Source organism: Panthera uncia (assembly GCF_023721935.1).
Source record: "Panthera uncia isolate 11264 chromosome B3 unlocalized genomic scaffold, Puncia_PCG_1.0 HiC_scaffold_1, whole genome shotgun sequence".
Classification (NCBI taxonomy): domain Eukaryota; kingdom Metazoa; phylum Chordata; class Mammalia; order Carnivora; family Felidae; genus Panthera; species Panthera uncia.
Genome location: NW_026057582.1, coordinates 122,538,871 through 122,562,841, shown reverse-complemented (window position 1 = coordinate 122,562,841; position 23,971 = coordinate 122,538,871). Strand labels below are relative to the sequence as shown.

At 40.3% G+C, this 23,971-nt stretch overlaps 1 protein-coding gene and 1 long non-coding RNA gene across 3 annotated transcripts in view; one reads left to right on the top strand and one right to left on the bottom strand.

Moving 5' to 3' along the window:
- Nucleotides 1-18,493, bottom strand: part of MTMR10 (myotubularin related protein 10) — a 54,748-nt gene extending 36,255 nt beyond the window's left edge. The window contains exons 1-2 of one of the 2 annotated variants that reach the window (XM_049613973.1): nt 18,042-18,493; nt 17,403-17,463 (exon numbers count right to left, since the gene is read on the bottom strand). In XM_049613973.1, the coding sequence (XP_049469930.1) occupies nt 17,403-17,463; nt 18,042-18,101 (121 nt within the window). In that variant the 5' untranslated portion in view covers nt 18,102-18,493. Of the gene's footprint in view, nt 1-872; nt 4,055-17,402; nt 17,464-18,041 lie in introns of those variants that run through there. The other variant, XM_049613974.1, reaches the window with a different exon arrangement.
- LOC125910225 (uncharacterized) lies at nt 8,683-19,917 on the top strand. The gene is made up of 3 exons (XR_007453895.1): nt 8,683-8,764; nt 17,717-17,902; nt 18,649-19,917. It is a non-coding gene; the product is annotated as an uncharacterized LOC125910225 (long non-coding RNA).
- Nucleotides 19,918-23,971: the final 4,054 nt, after the last annotated feature.

Sequence of the window (23,971 nt, the reverse complement as noted above, 5' to 3'; positions counted from 1 at the left end):
GCATGGCAGTTTGAGAGACAACAAAGAACTGGGGTAGGGGAGAACAATAAGGTTCACCTCCTATACAAGGACCCTCCTTCAAGACTTCAAGACTTCAAGTCTTCGAAGACTCCTTCGAGACGTAGTTGTTTCATCTACTGTATAGAAACCAACACAGAGAGTCGAGGAAAAATGAAGAAACAGGGGAATATTCCAAATGAAAGAACAAGATAAAATCTCAGAGAAAAAACTTAGTTAAATAGAGGTAAGTAATTTACCTGATAAAGAGTTCAAAGAGCTCACCAAACTGGGGAGAAGAACACACGAACACAATGAGAACTTCAACAAAAAGATGGAAGTTATAAGTACCAAATAGAAGTCATAGAACTGTTGAACACAATAACTGAACCAAAAATACTCCCAGGGGTTCAACAAGAGACTAGATAAAAAAGAAGAACAAATCAGTCAACTCAAAGGCAAGGCAGTAGAACCCACCCAAATCAGAATAGCAAAAAGAAAAAAGAATGGAAAAAGTGAGGACAGCTTAAAGGACTTACTGGATAACATCAAATAGCTAGCATTTACATCACAGGGCTCCTAGAAGAAGAGAAAGGGGGCAGAAATTTTATTGGAAGAAATAATGGCTGAAAATTTCCCTAACTCGGAAAAGAAAATGAACATCCACATCCAGGAAGCTCAGAAAGTTCCCAATAAGAGGAACCCAAATAATTAAAAGCAAAAATGAACTACTGGGACCTCATCAAGATAAAAATCTTCTGCACTGCAAAGGAAACAATCAACAAAACCAAAAGGCAACCGGCATAATGGGAAAAGATATTTGCAAATGACATTTCAGATAAAGAGTTAGTATCCAAAATCTATAAGGAACTTACCAAACTTAATACCTGAAAAACAAACAATCTAGTGAAGAAACCGGCAGAAGACATGAATAGACACTTTTCCAAAGAAGACATCCAGATGGCCAACAGACACATGAAAAGATGCTCAATGTCACTTATCATCAGGGAAACAGACTGAGATACCACCTCACACTGTCAGAGTGGCTAATATCAACAACTCAGGAAACAGCAGATGCTGAAGAGGATGTGGAGAAATGGGAACCCTTGTGCACTGTTGGTGGGAATGCAAACTGGTGCAGCCACTCTGGAAAACAGTGTGGAGGTTCCTCAAAAAATTAAAAATAAAACTATCTTACGACCCAGCAATTGCACCAGTAATTTATCCAAGGGATACAGGAGTGTTGATTCATAGGGGCACATGTACCCCAATGTTTACAGCAGTGCTTTCAACAATAGCCAAATTATGGAAAGAGCCTAAATGCCCATGAACTGATGAATGGATAAAGAAGATGTGGTTTATAAGGTGCCTGAGTGGCTCTTAGGCTCAGGTCATGCTCTTACAGTTCAGGAGTTCAAGCCCTGCAAAGGGCTCTGTGCTGAAAGATGTGGTTTATATATATATGATGGAATACTACTTGGCAATGAGAAAGAATGAAATCATGCCATTTGCAGCAATGTGGATGGAACTGAAAGGCATTATGCTGAGTGAAATAAGTCAGTCAGAGAAGGAGAGATATCATACGTTTTCACTCATATGCAGATCTTGAGAAACTTAACAGAAGACCATGGGGGAAGGGAAGGGGAAAAAAATAGTTACAAACAGAGAGAGAGGGAGGTAAACCATAAGAGACTCTCAAATACAGAGAACAAACTGAGGGTGGATGGGGGGTGGGGAGAGGGGCAAATGGGAGATGGGCATCGAGGAGGGCACTTGTTGGAATGAGCACTGGGTGTTGTATGTAAGCAATGAACCACGGAAATCTACCCCTAACACCAAGAGCACACTTTACACACTGTATGTTAGCCAGTTTGACAATAAATTATATTAAAAAAAAAAAAAAAAAAGAGAGAAACCCAAAGAGACCCATGCCAAGACACATTACAATTACAATGTCAAAAGATAAAAACAAGTATAGAATATTAAAAGCAACAAGGGAAGGGGTGGCTCAGTTGGTTGAGCATCTGACTTTGGCTCAGGTCATGATCTCACAGTTCCTGAGTTCAAGCCCTGCATCAGGCTCTAAGCTGTCAGCGCGGAGCGTGCTTTGCATCCTCTGTCTCCCTCTCTGTCTCTGACTCTCTCTCTCTGACAAGAGAAAAACAACTTGCTATTACAAGGGAAACCCCATAAGGCCATCATACCTTTCAGCAGAAACTGCACAGGCCAGAAGAGAGGACACCATATATTCAAAGTGCTGAAAATTCTTTTGACTTTGAATACTCTACACAGCAAAGTTACTGTTTAGAAGTGGATAAAAAATTTTCCAGACAAACAAAAGCTAAAGAAGTTTATCACCACTAAACTGGCTTTACAAGAAATGTTAAAGGGACTTCTTTAAGCTGAAAAGAAAGGGCACTAATTAATAACAAGAACACATATGAAAGAATACATCTCACTGAAAAAATAAACACACAGTAAAGGTAGGGGATTAGTTACTTCTTTTTTGGTAGTGGATTAATTACTTCTAAAGCTACTAAGAAGGTTAAAAGACAAAAGTAATAAAAGGAACTAAAACTGCAATATTTAGTTATGGGATACAGAAGATAAAGAAATGTAAAACGTGACTTCGAAAACAAAATGTGGGTGGGAACAGTAATAATGTTGAGCTCTACAATGGGATCAGACTTAAGTTGTTATCAACTTAAAACAGACTGTTTATAGACAGAAGTTATTATATGCAAGCCTCATGGTAACCACTAATCAAAAACCTATAGTAAATACACAAAAGATACAGAGAAAGGAATATAAGCTTACCATTAAAGAAAGTAATCAAACCACAAAGGAAAAGAGCAAGAGAAGAAAGGAACAGAGAGGAACTTACAAAAACTGCCAGAAAACAATTTAACAAAATGGCAATAAACATATACCTCTCTGTAATTACTTTAAATGTAAATGGGCTAAATGCTCCAATCAAAAGATATAGAGTGGATGAATGGATAAAAAAAAACAAGAACCATCTATACACTAACTATCATAGACTCACAGACTGAAAAAGAAGGATGGAACAAGGGATTTTCCATACAAATGTAAACCAAAGGTGGGGTAGCTCTACTTATCTCAGGCAAAATAGACTTTAAAACAGACTGTGATAACAGACAAATAAGAGTTTTACACAATGATAAAAAGGTCAACCAGAAGATATAATATTTATAAATACTTATGCATCCAACATAGGAGCACCGAAATATATAAAGAAAATATTAACAGACTTATAGAGGAAAAATAAGACAGCAATATAGTAATAGCTGGGGACTCTATTATTGCCAATAAATTGGATCAATTACCAAAATGAGACGAGAATGCCACAAGAAAAGAAAATTATAGGTCAATATCCCTGATGAGCATATATGTAAAAATCCTCAACAAAATACTTGCAAACTGAAAAATTCAACAATAATACATTAAAAGAACCATATACCATGATCAAGTGGGATTTATTCCAGGGATCCAAGGATGGTTCAACACCTGCAAATCAGTCAATGTGATACATATTAACAAACCGAAGGATAAAAATCGTGTAATTATCTCAATAGATGCAGGAAAAGAATCTGACAAAGTTCAACATCCATTTACAATAAAAACTCTCAACAAAGCAGATACAGAGGCAAACATACCTTTACATAATAAAGGCCATATATGACAAGCCCACAGCTAACATCATACTCAATAGTGAAAAACTGAAAGCTTTTCCTCTAAAATCAGTAACAGAACAAGGATGCACACTCTTGCCATTTTTATTCAATGTAGTACTGGAACTCCAAGCCACAGAAACTAGGTAAGAAAAAAAAAGTCATCTAAACTGAAAATGAAGTAAGTGTCACTACTTGCAGATGACACGATATATATACATATATACAGAAGAACACCTTAAAGATTTCATCAGAAAACTGCTAACTGTAATAAATGAATTCAGTAAGGTTGTGGGATACAAAATCAATACACAAAAACCTGTTATATTTCCATATATTAATAATGAACTATCAGAAAGAGGAATTAAGGAAACAATCTTATTTATAATTACATCATAAAGAATAAAGAACCCAGGAATAAATGTAACCAAAGAAGTAAAAAATTTGTATACTGAAGACTAGAAGATATTAATGAAAAAAAACTGAAAATGACACAAATAAATGGAAATATATCTCATGTCCATGATTGGAAGAATTAATATTTTTAAATGTCCCGTCTACCCAAAGAAATATACAAATTCAATGCAATCTCTATCAAAATTCCAGTGGCATTTATCACGGAAACAGAACAAGCAATCTTAAAATCTGTATGGAGCCATTAAAGACCCCAAAAAGCCAAAGCAATCCTGTAAAAGCACAAAGCTGAAGGTGTGATGCTCCCTGATGTCAACCTATATTACAAACCTATAGTAATTAAAGTAATACAGCACTGGTAAACAGACACATAAATCAATGGAACAGAATAGACAACCCAGAAATAAACCCACACATACGTGATCAATTAATTTATAACAAAGGAGCCAAGAATATATACTGGGGAAAGCACAGTCTCTTTCGTAAATGGTGTTTAGAAAATTAGATAGCCAGGTCACCTATGGCTCAGTCAGTTAAGTGTCTGACTCTTGATTTTGGCTCAGGTCACAATCCCAGGGTGGTGGGATTGAGCCCCACATTGGGCTCCACACTGAGTGTGAAGCCTGTTTAAGATACTCACTCCCTCTGCCCCTCTTCCACACTCACCTGTTCTAAAACAAAAAAATTTTAAAAAGAAAAAATTAGGGGCGCCTGGGTGGCTCAGTTGGTTAAGCGTCCGACTTCAGCTCAGGTCATGATCTCACAGTTCGTGAGTTCGAGCCCCATGTTGGGCTCTGTGCGGACAGCTCAGAGCCTGGAGCCTGCTTCATGTTCTGTCTCCTTCTCTCTCTGCCCCTCCCCCACTCATGCTGTCTCTCTCTGTCTCTCAAAAATAAATAAACATTAAAAATTAAAAAAAAAATTAGATAGTGACATGCAAGGGAATGAAACTGAACCACTATCTTACATCATACACAAAAATTAACCTAAAAGGGATTAAAGACTTGACAGAGAAAGACAGATACCATATGTTTTCACTCATATGTGGATCTTGAGAAACTTAACAGAAAACCATGGGGGAAGGGAGGGGAATAAAAAGTTACACAGAGGGAGGGAGGGAGGCAAACTGTAAGAGACTCTTAAATACAGAGAACAAACTGAGGGTTGATGGGAGGTGGGGGAGAGGGAAAAGTGGGTGATGGGCATTGAGGAGGGCACTTGTTGGGATGAGCACTGGACGTTGCATGGAAGCCAATTTGACAATAAATTAAAAAAAAAAAAAAAAAAAGACTTGAATATAAGACCTGAAACCATAAAACTCCTAGAAGAAAACATAGGCTATAATCTCTTTAACATAGGCCTTGGTGATAATTTTTTTAATCTGACACCAAAAGGGCAACAAAAAGCAAAAACAAACAAGTAGGACTACATCAAACTAAAAAGCTTCTGCACAGCAAAAGAAACTATCAACAGAATAAAAGGCAGCCTAATGAATGAAAGAAAATACCTTCAAATTATATATATGAGGCTAACACCCAAAATATATAAAGAACTCATATAATTCAAGAGCAAAACAAAACCAAACCTGATTTAAAAAATGGGCAGAAGATCTGAATAAATATTTCTCCAAAGGCATACAGATAGCCAACAGGAAAATGAAAAGATGCTCTACATCATTAATCATCAGGGAAGTGCAAATCAAAAGAACAATGAGGTATCACCTTGCACCTGTTGAAATGGCTATTATCAAAGAGATTAGAAATAACAAGTGTTGTCGAGGATGTAGAGAAAAGGTAATCCTTTGTACACTACTGGTGAGAATGTAAACTGGTGCAGATACTGTGGAAAACAGTATAAAGGTTCCTCAAAAATTAAAAATAGAACTACCCTATGACCCAGCAGTTCCACCTTTGTGTATTCATCCAGAGAAAATGAAAACATAACTTGAAAAGATATTTGCACCCACATGTAGCTGCAGCATTATTTACAATAGCCAAAATACGGAAACAATGTAAGTGTCCATCAATGGACGAATGGATAGAGAAGATGTGATACACACACACAGACACACACACACACAGGATTATTATTCAGTTGAAAAAGAAAATGAAATCTTGCCATTTGCAACAACATGCTTGCACCTTGGGGGCATTATGCTAAGAGAAATAAATCAAAGACAAATATTGCATAATCTGTCTTATATATGGAATCTAAAAAACAAACAAACAAACAAACAAACAAGAACAACCCAAGGTCTTAGGTACAGAGAAGAATTAGTTTGCCAGAGGTGGAGGATGGGAGAAATGGGTGAGAACAGTTTTTCGTTTTTTAAATAAATTGAATTAAAAAAAATTTTTTTTAAATAAGGTATATTCCACAAAGCTAAAGTGAGTGTCTCTCTGCACCCAAATTTGAACTTACCCGCCAATAAAACTTTAAAATATAGTTTTAGAGTTAAAAGCGAAGATTAAAGAAAGAAACATAAGAGGTCAAAACAAAATTTATAATGTGCTTTGACAGGAATTTAAAGTGTGGTCATCATTAAAATAAACCTTAATTTCAAGATCTAATACTCAAATAGACCCAAGGACACCTTTAAGCAATTCACCTCCAGAGTCAATGGTGGACAAGTGAGGGTACTGATCTACTTCATCTACACTATCATTATGAAAACCTTAACAGTGGTGGTAGAACCTGTTTGCGGACAGGCCCCAAATACTTACCAATTCAAGAATGCAACTATCGTCTCAAAACGATCTTTCTCTCAACAAAACTAATGTTATAGTAAATTTGAATTGCAATAACTTTTATACTTAAAAATGCATAAGCCTATTATAAGAACAGCAACCTAACATTCACTTGAGGATTTAATTGAAATTTACTCATGTCAAGTTCTCAGCTTATACCATTTGAGTAGCTGTCCATCCTGAAACCAAGCCTCCTTCACATAGCCTGTGAGGCCCTGTGCCTCTCGCCCTCTAACACTGTCCTCCTCACTATCATGCGACAGTGCCCTTTTAATCCTTCTAGGGATCCTACTTCTTCCATCACATGGAGTCTTTGCACGTCTTGTTCCCATTTCCTGGAATATTCTTTTCTTCTCCTTTAGCCTAATCACTTTCTCAGGAATGCCCCCCCACCATGTCTTGTTTTAATCTCCCTGACTAGATTAAATCCTTCAATCCTAGCATCATACACTTGTAATTCCTAGCATTTACACAGCCACTGTTTATATATATGTGTGTGTATATATATATATATTAAAATCACTGCCTGTCCCACCCTCAGGATCATATACTTCATGAGGGTAGAAGATGGGCTGATTTTTCTTCAATGCTGAAATTTCAGTTCCTAGACAAATGCCTAGGACAAGGCATGATCTCAGTCATGAGATCCAGCCCTGTGTTGGGCTCTGCATTGAGCATGGAGCCTGCTTAAGATATTCTCATTCTCTCTCTCTCTCTCTCTCTCTCTCCCTCTGTGTGTGCGTGTGGGTCCCTCTCGCTGCTCACTTGTGCTCTCTCTAAAAAAAAAATTTTTTTTAAACTAGTAAGAAGAAAATTTTCAGTATTTATTTCTCTATGCTTACATAAAATGAAATGTACTGTATCTAAATACAGGAAGCATAAAAACAGAACTAAAGATTCAAAGTACTACTCTTAACTGGATTCTAATGAGAAAAAAATTTGAAAAGACAAAAATATACACTGAAACTCATTAAATAGTTCAAATACATAAAATTTAAATCTTCCATAGCTCCTTGAACCCAATGCTTTCCAATAACAGAATGTGAACTAGTGAATACTCAACCTTTCTTCCCACCAAGAAATCTTCGTTACCAATTACAGAGAACCCTTAACTTGAAAAACAAAACAAAACAAAACAAAACAAAACAAAACAAAAAACAACCCTGCATTAATTATTCACAGTTCTCAGTTCTCAGAGTTAGATGTTACTCCTATAACACGGACTTCTTCAAAGTAAGACTACTGGCTCACAAAGTATAACCTACATCAATCACTTCATGCTGCGCCACTCTTTTTTTTTCTTTTTTTAATGTTTATTTATTTTTGAAAGAGACAGAGAGAGTGGGAGAGGGGTAGTGAGAGAGGGAGACACAGAATCGGAAGCAGGCTCCAGGCTCTGAGCTGTCGGCACAGAGCCTGACACGGGGCTTGAACTCACGAACTGCAAGGTCATGACTTGAGCCGAAGTCAGACACTCAACCAACTGAGCCACCCAGGCACCCCTGTGCCACTCTTCTTAACTAGCCAACTCACTTGCCCAAAGACTTCAAACAGTGCTACAAAAATTCATTCATTTGTAACGCTAAAGATTCATATATACTTCTTATGAATGTTACATTCAAAAGTTTACTTAAAAAATAGCTATGCCACAAGATTTTAGGTTTCTGAGAAGGGAAGAGAATGTAATATTGGACAGAAAGAGATGGGAGGTCTTGTTGGACAGGACATGGCAACTTCATTAGTACCATCAGTCAATTGTATTTATGATGCACACGTTCTAGAACAGCCCTTCTTCTCTAGCAACATGATTCTCTTACTGATGGCACAAATGTAAAATGTCAAGTCCATGAGTGCAGTTGAGAATGAGACAAAGATAAAAAGAGAATACATTTAATGTGTCCAGACCTGGTTTTTGTAAGTAACACTTTACTGAAACATATCCATGCTTATTTGTTTGTGTATTATCTATGACTCCTTTCATTGGACAAAGGCAGTGCTGGGTGCTTGCAAAAGAGAATTTATGGCCTCCAAAGTTGAAAACATTTATTGTCTGATACTTTACAGAAAGTCTGCCTTCCCCTGTGCTAGACATGGTTACTTAAGTGAGAACTTTCACATATACACAGATGGATGCAGACATAAAGAAATGGGTATATACTTAGGTTACTAGTACACTTGCATATTTTCTACTCTGTCCCCTCCAGGCCTAAAAGCACATTCAGCACACAGATCTTGGTATTTAAGACCATTCTCCAACAGAAGGAACTAGAGCTCCTTGCAAAAACAGCTAATTCCAGGGCCAGGGCAGAGAAAACAAAAAGAGGAGTTGGGAGTCTTTGGTAGTTCCAGAATGCCAGAAAGTACGGAAGGAGAATAGGGGGTGAGGGAAGACATTTCAAAACGATACACCAACACAAAAGAATTCACCAAACTATCAGTAAAAATGGAGAAACTGTCAGACTAAAGACACTAAGGAGACATAATGGCTAAATGCAATACAGTATCCCAGACGTCATCTTGGAACAAGTAACAGACATCAGTGGAAAGACTATGGAAATGTGAATAAAACTTGCGATTTAGTTAATAACAATACTAATTTTTTAATTTAGCTCAATTTAACAAGGTTATGTAAGATGTTAACATTAGGGAAAGTTAGGTGAACAGTATATGTTAACTATCTGCACTCTTATACAACTCTTTTATAAATTCCAGCTTATTTAAAAGTAAAACTGAGAAAAAACTGGACAAGAAATAGAAAAGTAACAACAACAAAAGTGGAACAGGGGACTCTATGCTATGGTCTTTTAAGGAAACTTAAGTGTCACACAGCTCTGAGAGCAGAAAACGGGAATAAGCCCTTGGGAGAGAAAGAGCAGTAGGGCGGGACGGGGCAGGGGAAGAAAAGGAGGGCACTTCTGGGGAGATGCTCTATTTGGGTCTTATTATTATAAACGTATAATTAAGTGTCAAGTTAACCTGGCTTGAGTTTTACTTGATGACACTAAATTATGTTCACTCACATGGAATCAGTCTTTAAAATGGTTGGGTCATGTAACACGGCTGTCTGCTCTCACAATAATTTTCTGCTTATACTTAGTAAGAAAGAAGTAACACTGGGTAGGAGTTGTTAAAGCTACTATGTACTGCAGTCCTGTGGGCCACAACACTAGCTTACAAACAAGAAAGAAAAAGATACAAAATGGCCTTTTCCTAGAGAGCACAGATACATAAATAGAAGAGTTCTGGACTGTCCTTGGTGTGTCTTGAATTAGTGACCCCTGAGGAAAAAAAACACCTAACAAAAGCTTCAAAACTCCAGGAGACCATGAAGTTTTCCCAGAGACCCCGCGCCTGCGCTTCTCAGGTGGCAGAGCAGTGCTGTGCTGGAAGGCTTGCACTGGCTCATGAGAACCATCGAGTTCCTCCTCCCCCCACACCCTCCACCCCTAGCTCTGTGCTCCCAAGTTGACAGCCTGCAATCAGACCTGGTGGGAGGGTTTTCACCACCAAGCACTTTCCAGCACACCACTGAAGGGAAGCCACAGGGAGGCCTCATAGAAGACAAAGTAGGAAATTGGCTTCACTGTGGGGTAAGCAGAAGGCACCACAGAAAAAGCTATCTAAATCAGAAGATGATAGGTCAAGAGTTTCTACTACCACCTGGGAAGGAATCAAAATTTGCTTTCTTAAGACCCTTCCATGTGTAAAAATAAATAAGAAAGGAAGTAAAATTAATAAATCTCCAAAAATGGTATAGCTAAGTTTTTAACTTCTGGAGAACCAAAGAATTTCATATTATCTTTCATGATACCTTACACATTTAGAAAATCAATCCATTTTTGATGAATAAAATTTAATTTTCTCATACATTTTAATCTTGGAAAATAGTTTAAGACAAAACTTTACTGTGTAGAGTGGCTAATTAACCTATAGAATGTATTTAGGCCCAAAGCAGAATTCAATATATGGCTTTACATATGGTGACTGGCTGTCTGGAACTGAGGGGAGGCTCGGCATACAGCACTTTCAGCACTAATACAGGATAGTCATGAGCAAAGTGGGACCAGTTGTTAACCTTAGCTATAGATAAATTCAGGAATTTAAGTGGCCTAAAAATTACTAATGGAGGTTGAAACTATACAGAAGACAAACACATTGTTACTTATATGTAACAACATGTGCAACTCTGATGCCCTCGTGGATACTAAAGAGTCCAATTTTGCAGGTCACACAATACAAAAAAGCATGTAATCAAGCAGCACCTCCAGCAGGTGCCACCCACAGTGTGGGCTGAAGGACGGTTAGAAGTGCAGACTCTGGGAAGAAACCAGAAGGAAATCTTGCAGGCAGAAGAGGACTGAGATAGAGAGAACATGTGATAAAATAGTTACAAAGGCCTACACAAGCAAACAGGCATTTGGAAGAGAGAAAGGAAGCAGCCTGACTGAAGCAAGTATCAACACTGGGAAACGGTGCAGAGGTCAGCAAGGTGGAGTGTTAGCAAATTATAGAGGTTACAGAATTTGGATTTTTATCCTGGGTAAGCAGGATTTTACCTGTGCAGGTTCACAAAGAGTTTCTGAGCAGGAGCTAAGGTACAAAGAGACTGGTGGTCAGAACGGAGGAAGCGAGTAACAAAATGCTGGCTTATGGCACCGCAGCAGCAGCCTGAGGACAACAGCCCTGAAGGCTCTATAGGTGAGGGACAAACACAATGGTTACACGGTACACTGCACCAGATGGAGTTATAAGTCCTTCGGGACTTTCAAAAGTAACGTACGTATGAATTAAAATACTACAGAAAATCAGCCTACAATCATCTCTAAAGCTTATCTACAAAAGGGTATTAAAAAACAACACAAAGGGGCACCTGGGTGGCTCAGCTGGATAAGCATCTGACTCTTGATATCAGCTCAGGTCATGATCTGTTTGTGGGACTGAGCTCTAAGTCGGGCTCTGCGCTGGCAGTGTGGAGCCTGCTTGGGATGCTCGCTCGCTCTCTCTCTCTCTCTCTCTCTCTCTCTCTACCCCTCCCCAGCTTGTGCTAGCTCATACACATGCTCTCTCTCTCTCTCTCAAAATAAACAAACTAAAAAATAAAAATAAAAAACAACACAAAACATAAAACACTTGAAAGAGAAAGGGGACCATTAAGGGATTTACAATGCAAGTGAAGACATAAGAACTACAGTGAGGCAGAAAACAAAAACAGTAGATAAAACAGGTCTAAACAGTGAATGCGTAAAAAAAATATATAAACAAGACATCTACTCAACAATGGCTATTTTCATTTTCCAGATGGCCCATGGTCGTATGCTTTTCTGATCCGATTACAAAAGACTCAGACAATGAGTGCATTCATTATCGATCTAACAGTTAATCTCAATGCTGAAAAGCCCTGCTGGCATTATAGATGGGAAGGGGAAAGAGCTGAGCAGACACAGCCTTAGCACAGTGGCTGAGGCTTAGCAGGCACTCAAGATGCAGAGCAGAAGTCATTTCCTGACACCCTCTCCCCAAAAATCTCGCTTAGGTGACCCTCCTCTGAGCTCTCTTAACCTCTGCTCTCCTGAAGCATTTCCCCCAATAAACAGAAACTGTCTCAAGACAGGACCCCAACTTTTTTTAGCTTTTTACTCCTCTGCCAAACAGTGTGGAACATGCATCCAATACCTGCTGAACAATTAACTCCTTACTCTTAGCCATAGTGTTCCAAGCCTCAAATCCTCCCTCCCACATCACAGATCCTTAAAAAGATCCTGTTGCAGAGTTAGAAGAGAAAAAAGGCCATTAAGCCTACTTATTACAAATCTCACAACTTCATGACAAAGCCGCTGGCATTCCACCAGCCTCTGCTTTGGCACAGTCAGCGACAGGAAGTCCACTGCCTCCCAAGACGGTCCATTTTCTGGCAGCTGAGTCGCAAAGTTGCTCAAGTTAGGTCAAAATCTGTCACTGTTGTGGAAAGGGCATAGCCAAGGACAGAGCTCTTTTCACCTTACTAGATAACTTCTAGGTGGACATCCAATCCGCCCTCCCTCCAGTTCCAAAGCATAAATCTACCCTAATGTCACCAGGGAGGTCAGGCAGGCCCTGCTGCGTAGTGGTTAAAGGCTCAGGCTGGGAGTTGGGCTCAGAATTCTGGCTCTGCCCTTGCTAGCTGTGCAATACTGGGCAAGTTACTTATATGTAACAACATGTGCAACTATAGTTTTCTCATCTGTCACATGAAGATAATAAACTGGTGCTTCCTGGATAACAGCCTTTACGAGGAATAACCTGGAAACTATATATTAGTTAAGGATCTTAGCTGAAGGGTCAGAAACGAAGCCGAGGAGCTTTAACACCTTTGGAAGTCTCCCCCAGTGGTGTGACTCTGCCTCTCTCCAACATGTGATTTCACACTCTTCGGGGCAGGTTTTCTGAACTATGATCACTGGAAGAATTACCAAAAAGTATCTCTTTGCTTAGTACCAATCTGAAAATACCCAGAGGCAGAACTGTGCCCATTCTTGCAGTCTGGGATGGGTTGTTATCCTTGCTGGGGACACTAGAGGTTGTGTGGGGATTTGGAAGACCAATGTGTCAAAAGAGAGAGGGTGAAGTTTTCAGAAGACAGTGAAAAGACTCCCAGGCAGACAAGATTAATGATGATCTCTGTGTAAGTACTTATTAATTTGCACCTATGATATTATGAAAACCTCATCAAATTCAGATTCCACAAATTAGGTATACTGCAAAAACAATTCAGGCAACCAACACAGAATTCCTAACCTTCTTTATTTTGTTAATTTAAAAACTCCTTTAAAAACACAGCTATTGTCACCATCCTTTAACAGAATATATCTACACCAGAAGCTGGAAGGACAAAATCCCAGAACATAGGACAATCCTTTAAATCAATTTAGCTCAGCGGCGCTTGGGTGGCTCAGTAGGTTAAGTGACTAACTCTTGACTGGCTCAGGTCATGATCTCACGGTTGGTGAGTTTGAGTCCAGCTTTGGGTTCTGCAGTGGCAGTGCAGAGCCTGCTTGGGATTCTCTGTCTCCTCTCTCTCTGCCCCTCTCCAACTTGTGTTCTCTCTCTCTCAAAAATAAACTTAAAAAAATCAATTTAGTTCTATGGAAAAAAGCTGCATTTTCTTAATTTGACCAAGAGCTGGTAAAAACTTCATCCAGGTCTGATGCCAGCCAGACCCTGGAAGACAGTGATATAGGTCACAATCTTCCACCTTGTCCACAGGTCTTGCTGTGATCCAGGCGCACTACTCCCAGCACTTTCCCCATCTAGCACTGAGCTACACTCAGATGCTCAGTGAACTGCCTCACCAGTCCAGCAGCTATCCAAAGATATGAGCATAGTCTGACAGTACTTGGTCTTAACAAATATATACAGGAACACAGATACACACACATTCATTTAAAAATTCAAACTCTCCCTATTTTCAAAAGGATTGCGGTGATTTTATACATATACAATCGTTAAAAGACCAAGATTCCCATAATGCTGGGAACATGAAGAGAAAGCCTAGACAAAGCCAGCTGCTTTGATAAGGGACTGTATTTCAATTCCAGACTTAGATAATAATTCTCTTAAGAAGCGTGGCCCTGGGAGACAGCAGAGACACATGACAAAATAAGTCTTCCTCTGACTGCTGAATCTGAGAGTTGGTCTGTCTGCATGTGTGCATGTCTATGGTAACCATTCAAGCTGGTGTTCTAAGGGGTTCTTTTTTTCTTTTCTAAAGTTTACTAATTTTGAGAGAGAGCGGCATGTGAGCAGCAGAGGGGCAGAGAGAGAGGGAGAGAGACAGAATCCCAACCAGGCTCCTCATTGTCAGCACAGAGCCCGATGCAGGGCTTGATCTCAGGAACCGTGAGACCATAACCCTAGCTGAATTCAAGAGTCACAGACTGAACCAACTGAGCCACCCAGGTGCCCCTGAGGGGTTCTTTCATTTAGTCATTCACTCAATCAACATCTCAATGCGCTACAATAGACAACACAGCCACAAAGTTGAATTAAGTACAACCTCCATCTCAAGGAAGTTCATGAACCAGGCAAACTGAAAACTACTAACATAAAGCATAAAGCACAATCTAAATTAAGTGACCAGTGTCTTCTCTTTTCTTCATTTAACAAAAGATGAAGATCGTTTTAAATTTAGCCTTAAGTTCCAACAGAGCACACAGTAACTGCACACAAACAGCTGATTTTGTGTCTGATTTTCATCTGCTTATAAAAGTTCAAACTTCAGGCATCTAAAGTAGGATATCCTTGAATCCAAGGCACTATGCCCAAGCATAACATGCAATACTGTATCTGAACAATTCCTTCTTGTTCTGCATGCCTATGTAAAGCCACAGGTGACGTGGCCAAGTTTTCTCTTGGTTGCTGACTGTAATGAAGGCAAGAACTATATTATTAAGTAAGCCCTTACAGTAAAAGCCTTAACCTAGCCCATGTCTTTAGATCACCAATGCCTCAGTTACTTTCCAACTGCCTTCCCAGATTTCACAGGTGGAGTAGTAGGATGCAGGCCAAAGAAGGAGCAACAGAGGTTCTAGTGGTGGTCAGACATGTCACTCAAGAGGGAAAGCAAGAAAGAGAGACCACAACAGGGTGGTCAGATAGAAACTGTAAGTGTGTGGGAAGGCCAAGAGGAGAAAGTAAGAACAGAAGGGGTGAGGAAGGCAGGCAAAAGACGCACTAATCTAGGATTGGCTAAGTGTTTTGTAAGAAATAAGTTAGCTGCAAACAGAACCCAGGGTACCAGAGCCATCACATATGTGTACCCAGAGCCAATGCAAGAAAATGTAACACAAATCAGACTATCCAGATTTAACTGCCCTTTCTGGGACAAGTAAACCACTTACAGTCAGGAAATAAGTTTATGTCTTCCCCAGAAAACTGTGACTTTTTAGTAGAGAGGTAAGGTTTTAGCTAATTCTACAGAACCATAATCCTTCAGTGTGAAGTCCTTCAAGCTCATTGATACTTAGTAACACTTTCATAAGCATTATTTTAAATATAAAACTCAATCTTAAAAAAATCCAGCACTATCATTTGTATGTAAGACCTGTTGTTTATTAGAGTCAAATCATAATGTCGGAAGAGGGACATCAAGGCCGAAGAACAGGGCCTATTCAGACAAAGTAAAGGAAGCCAAAGTTCAATAGCTCACAGGCACTCATTCAAGATGAGTACTGTTTCCCACAGCTGACTTTGAAATGCCTGGAGTGACTAAGGCCAAAACAGAGCACGCACACGGAGCAAAGGTTACTTATTAATTCTATTGTTAATACTAAGGAAAAGTACAAAGGATTATTTAGCACGCCCTGGTAGGATAAAAAGCATTAACAAAATAAAGGCAAAATATTTATAACTAACTCCCATAATAAAGCTAAAAACAATTTTTAAGAGTTTGCATCTATAATTTTTAAGAGGTTGACGTTTTTAATGTGTTTGTTCCTACCTGACACTTAAAATTTTAAAGCACAAAATTTAAAGTTTCCATATTTGCTCAATTACTACCCATAAAGTTCCAATCATTTTATTAGATTTAGCATTAAGTAACGAGTAAGATTCTTAAATGCTGACGGTAGCTACACAAATTGGTACGTGATTAGATTTCAGGCTTAAAACAGGCTTCCCTAAGTATCTGACTACTTCCCTCTATAGTCACATTAAACAACTGACTTTCCTAATTATTATACCTTGTTATACAATTCAAAATACCAATTAAATATTTTATGTTTTAAAACTAAGCTATCTACCACAATTCCTACCTCTACCTCTTAGGGTCTTCTAAGGTAAATTTTGCTTTAAACCAGTGCTTCTTCACTGGGAGGAAATTTTGCTCCCAGAGGCAAAAAACAAAAAAAATAAGTTTTGGCAACGTCTGGAGACGTTTTGGTTGTTGTAACTAGGAGGTGGAGGAGCGGGGGTGCTGCTGGCATCTGGTGGGCAAAGGCCAGGGATGCTGTTATACACATCCTACAATGCACAGGGCAGCCCCTATAACAAAGAATACTCAGGCCCAAAATGTCAACAGTGCCTCTGTTGGGAAACCCCATTCTAAACTGAAACAAGTAAATTTGCAAACACAGCTGACACCTTCAAAAAAACAATTGCCAAGTAAGTAATTCAAAGTTCACTAAGCTTTGTTATTGGTATAGAGACCCAGACATAATAAAAGTTGCTTTTCATACCATTAAAATGATGATCTATTAATCATTAATGCATGAAGTTGCAGGCAAGAAGGGCAAAGAGTACTTTCCCTACCTAAGCAATTAATGATTGCTTAAAAAATGACCATTTCAGGAGACAAAGAAAGAAAGAAAGAAAGACAGTGATATTCTTGACAGTTTCCTAGGGTGCTTATATTTTCAAAGACAAACATCAAGTTTTTCTGCCCTCAGTCGTTAGATTTTTAACAGGATAAAGTTTAAAATGAAATAGAAGAAACAAGTTAACCACATGGTACTAGTTGGTAGAATAATCCTGGACCAAAACACATTACTAAAGTGTCCGCTGAAACTCTGATGTTTACCTGGCAAAAGGACTGGTTCCAGTTTTTTAATCTTCGGTTCCGAATTAATCTTATCGTCAGTCTGAAATACATTAGCAAAATAAATCAAGATCAAAACTTTTCCTCCCCCGTGAGATACCAAAGCAAATTTTGTTTTCTAAGTGATGACACATGCAACAGACACATATTGCTCCCGCCCCCTTAAAATCTTTCACATGTTCTACCAGATCTTTTCAAGATCTGTTCATTATCGATTGGGGAGCCTGACAAAAATATGAAAACGGCCGATGCCGTTTCCAGGTGTTCACATTTATGACAGGTAACCTCTTCACCAGGTGCCCACAAACGATGCACTCATGCTGGCGGCCACCGCGCGGACAATCGCCAGGCGAAGAGCTAAATAAGTCCGATTCCAAACACTCCCCACACACGGCAAAACTACGGATCACAGGTCTCCGGGCAGAGAAAGGCTGTGGCGAAGTTTTACAAGTTTCCACCGATCCATGGGGGCTCCGGAGAAGGTGCGTTTCCCTGCGCCGGGGCTCTGGCAATCGCACGGCTGGGGATAGGGAGACCCGGGGAGCTTCCCGAGGGGGTCGGCCCCGGCGGCTCCCCGGAAGCGCCAAGGAGAGGAGCGCTCTCGAGGAGGGGGTTGTTTACCTGGGGCGGCGGCAGGAGGTAGGACCTGAAGGTGGGTCTGGGCGGCTTGAGGGAGAACATGGTGCCGCCGCCTTTTCGCCCCCGCCGGGTCGCAACCCGGGACCCGCCGCGGGCCAGCGGTAGCGCCGACGCCTCCCGACGCCCGCGGGCTCAGAGATCCCCGTGCGGCCGCCCAGGCCCCGTCTGCGGCCAGCCGGCCCGGGCGGACTGACGGGCGGGGACACGGCGGAGCGCCCGCCCGAGCGGGGAGGAGCCGGGGCAGAGTTGGGTCGACTCGGGCGCCTGGGCCCATCCCCGGAAGGGGCCCGGCGCCCCGCCCCGAGAGACGGTGCGCGCGGGGTCGGCGGCCGGCCGCTCCTGGCCTCTAGGCCGCGCTGGTCCCGGAACGCAAGACTCGCGCCGCCCGCCTGCTGCCGGGATCTTCAGGGAGCGCGCCGGGGGGAGCGAGGCTCGGCAGCCATCTTGAGAGGACAGCTGGGGAGGGCGCTCCTACGGCGGCCCGCAGGGCTCACTGAGGCCCACAGGGACCTACGGCGGCCCGCGGGGGTCATGGCTGTAGCCGGAGGGGCCGGCGACCTTGGCTCAGAGCTCTCTTTTCCTGGCACAGCTCCCTTGACGGCGGCTCATTAGACACCCAGCTCGCGCGAGCATTGTGGTTTTAAGTCGTCGGGAGGAGCCCAGGCATGGGGAAAGGGATTCTGGTGCCCCGGACTCAGCCAGTCACACTGTGCGTCCAGCATGTGAAGGAACCTCACTGGGAAAGTGGACCAGTGCTGCCAGCAGCGACCAGGATTAAACGTCTAGCGCAGTCTGGATAAAGCTCCCTTAAAGGTCCTACAGTTTGGGAAGATTGTCTTCCATCATCCCGTCTGTTGTCTTTGCGCAAAGCTTTGAGACTGGGATATCCTACCAAGCTGAGCTGACTGCTGATTTCCATGGGATGTTGAGACCAGCGTGGGCCTAGGGACTGACATGACATTGGCAGGCAACTCAGACTCCTCAACTTAGTTTATTATAACTTTGACCCTCCTTATTAAAATTTAATGTGGATAAAAGATATTAAACAAGTTAACGTCCTTTCTTTTCTCACCCATCCTCACAGGTAAAGATACCTAGTGAGCAGATAAATGATCAAAAACCCAGCAAGAGTGAGGCACTAGCAGTGTGGGGCCTTCATTAGGCAAAGGAACAAAAAGTCCGCCTGTTAATTTTGCAGTTAACAATTAGATGAATTTAAGCATATGGAGCACAGGGCATTTCCTAACTCGAAACATATTTCCGAACTGAAGCAGCCTTTGGTGGAGGGGGGCTAGTGATGTACCACTTTGGTGAATCTGTTAGTTGAGAGTTGATCCTTCTTTTGCTCTGAATAAACCCCTAATCCAGCATTTTATAACTAATGTCACAAGGAAGCTCCAGTATGACCATATGAATCATAATCATACTGACAAGTGTTGCTAATTGAAACATTAAAAAAATTTGAGATTCAAAAGTTTGCTTTTTCTCTGAAAATAATTTATCCTGGATTTAGAACACTACTGATTTTTCTTGTTAGTTTGGGTAACACATGATTTCATTTGCTCAGGAACCACAATTGTACTTTAAAATGTTAAGTTCTTTGGGTTATTATGGGTGTTAACACTGTGCATACACATTTAAAAATTTTTATGAGGGGCGCCTGGGTGGCTCAGTCGGTTAAGCAGCCGACTTTGGCTCAGGTCATGATCTCACGGTCAGTGAGTTCAAGCCCCGCGTCCTGCTCTGTGCTGACCGCTCAGAGCCTGGAGCCTGTTTCAGATTCTGTGTCTCCCTCTCTCTGACCCTCCCCCGTTCATGCTCTGTCTCCCTCTGTCTCAAAAATAAATAAACGTTAAAAATAAAAAATAAAAAAATTTTATGAATAGTCTGATTTTTCTACCGTAAATGGATTTAAAAAAACAACAACAACAACAAACTCATGCAATAAAGATCAGATTTGGGGTTACCAGAGGCAAGGGATAGGAGAGGGGAATTGAAGAAAGGTGGTCAAAAAGTGCACACTTCCAGTTACAAGATAAATAAGTACTAAGGATAGCATGATGCCTATAGTTAATACAACTGTATGATATATAAGAAAGCTGTTAAGACAGTAAATTCTATGAGTTCTCATCACAAGAAAAAAATTTTTTCTTTGCTTTCTCTTTACTGTGTCTGTATGAGATGATGAAATGCTCCTAAACTTAATGCAGTAATCACTTCACAATATATGTAAGTCAAACATTATGCTATATGCTTTAAACTCGTAGGTCAGTTATATCTCAAAACCAGAGCAAACTGGTACAGCCATTCTGGAAAACAGTATGGAGGTTCCTCAAAAAGTTGAAAATATCACTGCCCTGTGACCCAGCAATTGTACTACTAGGCATTCATCCAAAAGATACAAGATTACTGATTCAAAGGGGGCACATGCACCTCAATTTTATAGCAGCACTATCAACAATAACCAAATTATGAAAATACGGAATATTACTCAGCCATCAAAAGAATGAAATCTTGCTATTTGCCATGATGTGGATGGAACTAAAGTGTATTATGCTAAGCGAAATAAATCAGTAAGAGAAAGACAAATATCATATGATTTCACTCATGTGGAATTTAAGAAACAAACGATGAACTTAGGGGAAGGAAAGGGAAAACAAAATAAGATAAAAGCAGAGAGGGAGGCAAACCATAAGAGACTCTTAAATATAGAGAACAAACAGGGTTGCTGGAGGGGAGGTGGGTAGAGAAATGAGCTAAATAATTGATGGGTATTAAGGAGAGCACTTGTGATAAGCACCAGGTGTTATATGTAAGTGATGAATCACTAAATTCTGCCCCTGAAACCAATACTATGCTATATGTTAACTAACTTAAATTTTAAACAAAATCTTGGAAGGAAAAACGGGGGGGGGGGGAGTGGATTTTTTTTTTTCCAATGAATATTCTCCAAGTAATATGTGAGTTTTTCTTTAAAGTTCAGTGACTTACTCTGTGATTTGGGTTTTGCCATATTGGTTTTCTTGGAAACTACAACTCTAATATGTGACCCTACAATAGAAAAATAGAAAAACTTTTGGTTTCCAGATTTTTTTATTGACCTAACCCTAAATTTTATGACATTTTCAGATACCTAATTATATTGTTCTGCTTGCGCCACCATAATAAAATATTACAGACTGTATGCTGAAACAACAGAAATTTATTTCTCACGGTTCTAGACGGTGGGAAGTCCAAGATCAAGGCATAGACAAGATAGGTTTCTCCTAAGAGTTCTTTGACTTGTTTGCCAACAGTGGTTGTGTTTTCATATGCCCAAGGTGGGGAAAAGAAAGAAAGAGAGAGAGGATGTGCACTCTGGTGTCTCTTCTTTTAAGGGCACTAATCCTGTTGGATCAGAATTCCACCCTTTATGATCTCATTAAGCTTAATTACTTCCTACAGGCTCTATCTCCAAATGTAGTCACATTTAGGGGTCAGGGCTTCAACATATGAATTTGGGGAGGATACAGTGCAGTCCATAGCACTAGTCTTAAGGCTTCTATTCAGCCGTGACCTCCTTGATACTTTGACTACAACCTTCTTTTGACTCTAATGCCACTCTTTTGTCCTATTTTTATGACTCTGTTTCCATGATGGGTCCTATCATGGGAGATAGTGGTATTCCCTACAGATCATTTCCTTTCCCCTATGAAGAGAAAAAAAAAAAAGCTAACATTTCTTGAATACCTATTAGGTGCTAGGAATTTTATATATTTATTCAGTTACCAAATTTGTATGAGTGCTACCTTTGTGCTAAAACAAAACAAAACAACTATTCAGGTCACCAAGAAGACAAAGTTCCTACTTTCATGGCATTATGAGTAGAAAGATAGATACAAAAATGGATATATAGTATGTTTGGGGGTAATAAGAGCCATAAAACAAGGGAAGAGGATGAGAATTCTAGTTTGTGATGGTAGGTGAGGTGTGGTCATGGACAAGATGACACTTGAGCAGAGAGTGACCAAAGAAGTGAAGGAGTAAGCCAGGTAGAAATCAGGAGGAAGAGCTTGGGGACAGAGGGGAGAGCAGCGCAAATGTCCTGAGGTGAGAGGGTGCCTGGTATGTTTGAGGCCAGTGCAGCTGATGCAGCCCTACTCCACTGGGAGAGGAAAGTCAGAGAGAAAGAACAGGCCAGATCTCATAGGGCCTGAAAGCTGAGAAAACCTTTTGCAATATTTTAAGCTAAGAATGACATAATTCTGGCTGACATTTTAAAAATAATCACTCCCATTGCTGTGGGAGTACAGCATGGTAGAAACTGAGAGACTAGTTGGCAACTATTAGAATAGTTCAGATGAAAGAAGGTGATGGTGGTAGCAGTGGAAAAAGGGAAGACATGGTTATGCATAATGTCTACAAAACTCTCCCATTGCCTGGGTATGTGGGCCTTTAAGATGACTATTAAGTGGTTTAAACAATCTGTTTCTTGAGGGGAGATTCTGGGGGAAATGATAGCAACATTATTGCTTGGTCTCCACATAAAAAAAGACAAAGAAACTCTAAAACAAAAACAAACTCATGGATGACATCTACAACCAATCTAAATGAAACAATATTCTCATGATCTCCAGTATGCAGGTAAGTGGGAACAAAGCAATAGCAGTCACAAGATCTTTATGGTATCAGCAAAGGGAATCAGTGAGGCATCTGGAGAATTCCAAAATAGCTAAAAGGTATTCACTGGAAAGCCCAGCCAGTCAAGTTGAGAATGAAGGGGTGTTTGTTCTCTCCAACATCATGAGAGTGCAGGGGTCTCATGGTAAGGTCTGAAGAGATTGGAACAATATAGCTGTAGGAACTCTTGAAACTGACCTACCAGCACTTCCTTAGGAAAGGACCCACACTGAGGACAAACTGCTGGGCATGGAAACAAAAGTGAACCAGATAGAGACAAAGAGAAGAGAAGGTCCGAAAAAAATGGAGGACCAGAAAGTCTCCAAAAGTAAGCTGACTTTAAAAATTTTAAGACCACACTGTGAAAACAGAAAAGATTCTCTGTGAAGCAAGACAAGCTATCCTGGAAACTGCTTTGTTCAAAAAGTTCAAGAAAACCCATTTCACGTAAAAACAAGCAATAGGAAAGTAAGGAAGTCAAATCCTATAGAAGACTACTGTAGTGAAAAAGAGAATAAGAACAGAATAGCACTTCTATACACAATAAAAGCAGACCAGAAAGATATACCCACAGGAAAGATCAACTTTTAAGCACCCCCCTTAAAAGATGCTAAGAAAATGATATGAGACATGAACGAACCATATAAATTGGAGTTAGAAACAATCAAAATGAAATGAACAAACTCAGAATGAATTAGAAATAAAAAAATTACTTTGGAAATGAAGACTAAACTAAAATACACTCAAGAGTTAGTAAGTAAAAACTGAGAACAAACTGAGGGTTAATGGGGGGTGGGAGGGAGGGGAGGGTGGGTGATGGGTATTGAGGAGGGCACCTTTTGGGATGAGCACTTGGTGTTGTATGGAAACCAATTTGACAATAAATTTCATATATTGAAAAAAAATTAAAAAAATAAAAAGTAAGTACATTTGATTACAGTAAGTACATTAAGAGAGTAAGTACAATAGAGTAAGTACATTAAGAGAAGTGGAAGATGAAATGGAGGAACATTTTATTTTGTTTTTTAAGTGTTTATTTTGAGAGAAAGAGACAATGATAGCATGTATGCATGTGAGCAGGGGAGGGGCAGAGAGAGTGGGAGAGAGAGAATCCCAAGCAGGCTCTGCACTGTCAGCACAGAGCCCCATGTGATGGCCTGATCTCATGAACTGTGAGATCATGACCTGAGTCAAAATCAAGAGTTGGACGCTTAACCGACTGAGCCACCCAGGCGCCCCAGGAGGAAGATTTT